The 6,714-nt window shown below is 50.5% G+C and overlaps 1 protein-coding gene across 1 annotated transcript; it reads left to right on the top strand.

Moving 5' to 3' along the window:
• The first annotated feature begins 258 nt into the window (after positions 1-258).
• Positions 259-3,971, top strand: LOC129009401 (tubulin alpha-1B chain). The gene is made up of 4 exons (XM_054442244.2): positions 259-479; positions 2,031-2,253; positions 2,367-2,515; positions 2,819-3,971. The coding sequence occupies exons 1-4, from the start codon at positions 477-479 to the stop codon at positions 3,797-3,799; spliced, it is 1,356 nt and encodes a 451-aa protein (XP_054298219.1). The 5' UTR covers positions 259-476; the 3' UTR covers positions 3,800-3,971.
• Positions 3,972-6,714: the final 2,743 nt, after the last annotated feature.

The following is a 6,714-nucleotide window of genomic DNA, read 5'->3' as shown; positions in this document are numbered from 1 at the left end:
AACTTTCTGCATTTCACGATGCTTCGTCTTTCAAATTGTATGGCTTTCTCAAGTCCTGGGTTTCCTCCGAATTAAGGCAAGCCTCGTCGCCCATTCCCTGGTCGGTGTCTTTCCGACTCGCGCCCGCCCCTCGCCAGGCCCTCGCAGCCATGCGCCGCGCACTGCAGTACTGGCGCGCGCGGCCCGCAGGCGCGGCAGACCCCACCCCGCGGCCGCGCGAGGGGAGGGGGCTCGGGGCTCGGAGCCCGCCTCTGCGGCGGCCAGGCCGGGCGCGGAGTGGGCGCGCGGGCCCGGAGGAGGGGCCAGCGGCCGCGGCACCGCCTGTGCCCGCCCGCCCCTCCGCAGCCGCTACTTAAGAGGCTCCAGCGCCGGCCTCGCCCCAGTGCGTTACTTACCTCGACTCTTAGCTTGTCGGGGACGGTAACCGGGACCCGGTGTCTCCTCCTATCGCCTTTGCCTCCTAATCCCTAGCCACTATGGTGAGTAAGCCGCGCGGCTCCCGGCTGCTTTCAAGGAAGCAGGGAAAAGCGAGCCGGCGGGGCGCGGGGGCCTTGTATACAGCCGGGGAGGGCTGGCCTCAGAGCCGTCCGTTTGGAGGGCGGAAAACGAGGCGAGAGGCCAGGGCGGGAGTGATGGGACCTCGGTGTGTGTAAATAGTGGGGGCCCGCAAAGGTCGAGGGGCGCCAGGATTTCTTCTCGGACTCTGGAAGGGATGGGGGGCTCGGGCTGCCCTCCGCCGTATCCGGAGCTCTCTTTTATCGCGTAACTCTGTCCTGGGTGCGGTCCCTCGAGTCCCCGCAGTCCTTTCCAGCGCATGCCCTTACCCCGCCTTGGGTGGACGCGCGCGCGGACTCTTGCAGCCCTCACTTCCTCTTGAGCGCGAAAAGCGGGGGTGGGAAGCAGCTGGAGACAAAAGCGCGCACGCGCGACCGTTACCTTCCCGCCGCTCTTGGGCGGGAAACCGCCACTGCGGTTTGCGCATGCGCTCTGGGTCGCGACACGACTAGGGCTACAGGGAGTGTCTCCTGTTAACTAACCTGAGTTTTCTTTTTTTGATGAAAGCAATAAGAGGACTGGGGAAGAGCTCCCTGTCAATGTACCGCTCTACACCAGTTGTATTAGGACAGTTCGTACACAATAGTCTGTAGAGGCCACCTGTCTCTCCCTGCTGCGTTAGGAATTCAGGGGAGCAGGTGGTGGCAGTAAGGGATTTTGAGGGAACGGAAATCGGATCTTGACCCAGATCTGGGCCGCCGATAATCCCCTACTGCGCTCAGACTGCTGTGGAGGTGTTAGGCTGAGCCCGATGCCGGGAGGCAAGGGAGGATGGGCGGCTTGGGCAGCGCCTTTGCAGACGTGGCCATTTCGTGCCTCTGCAGCGCCGCTGGGGGGCGCAAGAACGCGCTCCCGGAATTGCTCATTCATCCTGTGCCGCAGAGCCCCGCCCCTTGTCCCTGCGGACAGACATTTCTTCTGCGCTGGTCTGGCCACGTGCTTCCTGTGCTAGGAGCTGCCCGGAAATGTGGCCACCTAAAGTGGGATTCTGGGGCCTGAGCGCTGGATGGATGCCCACCTTCCTGTCTTGGTCCTCCAGAGGAGGAAGCTGTGACTGAGCTGTCCTGGTCTGGAAGGAGGCCTTCCCGGTTTAGGATGGGAAGGTAACATTCGTTAAAAGCAACGTAGACTATAGTGTAGCTGTTCTCAAAAGAGTAGTAAATCTTATGTTGCTTTAAAAAAGGAAATTCGATTTCAGGTTACGTGAGTAGCCTAACATCTCCACAAAAAAAATGAAAAAATTAGCCGGGCGTGGTGGCCTGTGCCTGTGGTCCCAGCTGCTCCGGAGGCTGAGGTGGGGGGATGACTGGAGCCCAGGAGGTTTAGGCTGCAATGAGCCTAGATGGCATCACTGCACTCAAGCCTGGGTGACAGACCTTATCTCTAAAAAAATAAAGATTGCATGAGTATTTTGTTCCACTTGACAGTCATCAATAGATTGGTTTAAATTGTGATATTTTTTTTCCTTCCCACAGCGTGAGTGCATCTCCATCCACGTTGGCCAGGCTGGTGTCCAGATTGGCAATGCCTGCTGGGAGCTCTACTGCCTGGAACACGGCATCCAGCCCGATGGCCAGATGCCAAGTGACAAGACCATTGGGGGAGGAGATGACTCCTTCAACACCTTCTTCAGTGAGACGGGCGCTGGCAAGCATGTGCCCCGGGCTGTGTTTGTAGACTTGGAACCCACAGTCATTGGTGAGTTGACCTCAGTAACCTAACTGAGATCCCAGGATGCTGGGACAGGAAGTCTGTCCAGTGGCTTCTCTTGTCACTCACCCATTCCCTCTGTCCTTCTCTCCCTCCTCCAGATGAAGTTCGCACTGGCACCTACCGCCAGCTCTTCCACCCTGAGCAACTCATCACAGGCAAGGAAGATGCTGCCAATAACTATGCCCGAGGGCACTACACCATTGGCAAGGAGATCATTGATCTTGTGTTGGACCGAATTCGCAAGCTGGTAAGCACCACATATAAATATGCATTTAATGCGGTGTGATGGTTCCAGTGCAAGTTGGGTGGAGTGACTGACATCATTCATTCTTTGGCACCTACCAAAATGTGGAATAGGCTGCTTGCTTTAGTAATTGGACTTCTAAATCAGATAGTCCCTAGGTTATGGACAGTTTGTGGATATGTCTGTTTTGCCAATTCCTCATGCTTACATCAATGAGATACGGTTCATAATCTAAAAAGTTTAAATAGAAATTCTAAGATAATGTGTCCTGGCATTAAAATATTACATTTTTTTATTCCCCTACAGGCTGACCAGTGCACCGGTCTTCAGGGCTTCTTGGTTTTCCACAGCTTTGGTGGGGGAACTGGTTCTGGGTTCACCTCCCTGCTCATGGAACGTCTCTCAGTTGATTATGGCAAGAAGTCCAAGCTGGAGTTCTCCATTTACCCGGCGCCCCAGGTTTCCACAGCTGTAGTTGAGCCCTACAACTCCATCCTCACCACCCACACCACCCTGGAGCACTCTGATTGTGCCTTCATGGTAGACAATGAGGCCATCTATGACATTTGTCGTAGAAACCTCGATATCGAGCGCCCAACCTACACTAACCTTAACCGCCTTATTAGCCAGATTGTGTCCTCCATCACTGCTTCCCTGAGATTTGATGGAGCCCTGAATGTTGACCTGACAGAATTCCAGACCAACCTGGTGCCCTATCCCCGCATCCACTTCCCTCTGGCCACATATGCCCCTGTCATCTCTGCTGAGAAAGCCTACCACGAACAGCTTTCTGTAGCAGAGATCACCAATGCTTGCTTTGAGCCAGCCAACCAGATGGTGAAATGTGACCCTCGGCATGGTAAATACATGGCTTGCTGCCTGTTGTACCGTGGTGATGTGGTTCCCAAAGATGTCAATGCTGCCATTGCCACAATCAAGACCAAGCGCAGCATCCAGTTTGTAGATTGGTGCCCCACTGGCTTCAAGGTTGGCATTAATTACCAGCCTCCCACTGTGGTGCCTGGTGGAGACCTGGCCAAGGTACAGAGAGCTGTGTGCATGCTGAGCAACACCACAGCCATTGCTGAGGCCTGGGCTCGCCTGGACCACAAGTTTGACCTGATGTATGCCAAGCGTGCCTTTGTTCACTGGTACGTGGGTGAGGGAATGGAGGAAGGCGAGTTTTCAGAGGCCCGTGAAGATATGGCTGCCCTTGAGAAGGATTATGAGGAGGTTGGTGTGGATTCTGTTGAAGGAGAGGGTGAGGAAGAAGGAGAGGAATACTAATTATCCATTCCTTTTGGCCCTGCAGCATGTCATGCTCCCAGAATTTCAGCTTCAGCTTAGCTGACGTTAAAGCTTTCTGGTTAGATTGTTTTCACTTGGTGATTATGTCTTTTCCATGTGTACCTATAATATTTTTCCATCATGTCTCAAAGTAAAGTCATTAACATCAAAAGCTTTGTTTCCTTGTGTTTTTTTCTAAAAGTGCATTGGTTTTTAGATTCATCTATACTTGGAGTATAGAGAGTCTGCAATATGCTGGTGTCAAGGATCCTACTTACTGTGCAGGCACCTCTAGGGAAAAGAGAGCTCAAGGAACTAGAAAGGCGGATCCCTAGATTCTCAGACTAATTTACCACCTCAACCCTTGCATAGAGGGTGGGGAAAGTCATTCTGCTAATCTAAAACTCTTCAGAGTATGACTGGGTAGTTACTAGTGAGTAATGTATAGGAAGTATAAGTTTTGAATATCCGCTAAGATGCTGTTTAAAGTGGCCTGCTAACCTTGTTAGTGTAATTAAGAAATTTCCAAGTGATCTTTGGCTGGTCATGGTGGCTCACACCTCTAATCCCAGCACGAGGACGAGGCAGGTAGATTACTTGAGCCCAGGCATTCAAGACCAGCCTGGGCGACATGATGAAACCCCGTCTACAAAAAAATGCAAAAATTTGGGTGTGGTGGCGTGCGCCTATAAGCCCAGCTACTTGAGAGGCTGACGAGATTGAGGCTGTGGTGAGCTGTGATTGTACCACTGTACTTCAGCCTTAGTGACAGATCCTGTCTTAAGAAAAAACAGTTGACCTGGGAAAACATCTGACTGTAGGAATATTTGAGGGTGGTGAGGTAAAGGCTATTTCCAGCTCTATTGTGATAGGAAAAAGTAGGACCAGAACTCCTGGTGGTCAATAAAAGTCATGCTAGGAAAGAAGGCTAAACAATAAGCCATATGCATTGGTGGGAGAGGACTGCATTACATGAGGATAAAGTGGCAACATTTGTAAAGGTGAGGATAAAAGTTTATAGTATTTGGCATGGTTTACATCCTTTGAAGTATTTTGGCTACATGTAACAGACTTGTAGGCACAGAGAATGTAAATAGAGGATTTAACCTAGGAGAAAATGTAGATTTCAAATCCAGAAAGCACAGGAAAATTATGGAAGCTGAAGACCTTGATGTCTTCTTGGTTCAAGACTGAAAGAATACATGAGGCATTTTTTAAAAAGAGGCCAGGCGCAGTGGCTCATGCCTGTAATCCCAACGCTTTGGGAGGCTCACTTGAGCCACCCTTTGGGTGGATCACTCGAGGTCAGGAGTTTGAGACCAGCCTGGCCAACATGGAGAAACTCCATCTCTACTAAAAATACAAAATTAGCCGGACGTGGTGGTGCATGCCTGTAATCCCAGCTACTCAGGAGGCTGAGGCAGAATTGCTTGAACCTGGCAGGTGGAGGTTGCAGTGAGCAGAGATTGTGCCATTGCACTCCAGCCTGGGCAACAAGAGCAAAACTTCATCTCAAAAAAAAAAAAGTAGGGAAGTCTACAATTTCCCCAGTTTTTTTTTTTTTTAGCCCATAAATCCCATAAATTTACAAAATGTTGTCAGCCCTCCCTATCTGTGGGTTCCATATCTAGATTTGACTAACTGGATTGAAAATACTTGGAAGCCATAGTGGTTCATGCCTATAATACCAGCACTTTGGTCAAGGCGGGAGGATCACTTGAGCCCAGGAGTTTGAGACCAGCCTAGGCAACCTAGGGAGACTCTGTCATTACAAAAATAAAACAAAAACAGATTAGCCAGTGTAATTGTGTTGCTGCATTCCTGTCTGGGCGCCAGAGAAAAACCCTATCTCAAAATATGTATTTGGAAAAATGGATAGTTGTGTCTGAACTGAACATGTACTTGTCCCCTTTATTCACTAAATGATACAGTATAACAATTATTTACATAGCATTCACATTGTATTAGGTATTATAAGTAATTTGGAAATGACTTAAAGTATACAGGAAGATGTGTGCAGGTTACATGCAAACACCAGAGTTCTCTATATAAGGAACTTGAGCATTCATGGATTTTGGTGTCCTCCAGGGATACTAAGGGATGACTGCAACTCTCAGCTCCAAAGATAATCTGATTTGGCATGAACAATTCAGAGAAAAAGCTTTGGTGGGGAGCCTACAGGCCTAGCATAGCAACTGAAATGTAGCCATCGCAGGCTCCAAGGGAAAGCAGACATCTTTATTTATTTTTTATTTTATTATTTATTTATTTAGAGACGGAGTCTCACTCTGTCTCCCAGGCTGGAGTGCAGTGGTGCGGTCTTGGCTCACTGCAACCTCCGCCTCCCGGGTTCAAGTGATTCTCCTGCCTCAGCCTCCCGAGTAGCTGGGATTACAGGCACCTGCCACCACGCCTGGCTAATTTTTATATTTTTAGTAGAGATGGGGTTTCACCATGTTGGCCAGGCTGGTCTCGAACTCCTGACCTCGTGATCTTCCCGCCTTGGCCTCCCAAAGTGCTGGGATTACAGGCATGAGTCGCTGGGTGTGCCGAGCTGCAGACACCTTTAAAGAACTGAGAGGCCCGGGCACGTCAGCTCACACCTGTAATCCTATCACTTTGAGAGCCCAAAGTAGGTGGATCACCTGAGGTCAGGAGATTGAGACCAGCCAGGCCAACATGGCGAAACCCCAACTCTATTAAAAATACAAAATTAGTGGCCGGGCGTGGTGGCTCACGCTGAGATTATGCCACTGCACCCCAGCCTGGGTGACAGAGTGAAACTCTCAAAAATATACAATAAAACATTTTAAGCTGGGCACGGTAGTTCACTCCTGTAATCCCAGCACTTTGGGAGGCCAAGATGGGTGGATCACCTGAGGTCAGGAGTTCGAGACCAACCAGGCCAACATGGT

This window comes from Pongo pygmaeus, chromosome 10 (genome assembly GCF_028885625.2).
Source record: "Pongo pygmaeus isolate AG05252 chromosome 10, NHGRI_mPonPyg2-v2.0_pri, whole genome shotgun sequence".
In the NCBI taxonomy this organism is placed as follows: domain Eukaryota; kingdom Metazoa; phylum Chordata; class Mammalia; order Primates; family Hominidae; genus Pongo; species Pongo pygmaeus.
Note: the sequence above shows the minus strand (reverse complement) of the source record. Positions and strands in the feature narration are given on the sequence as shown.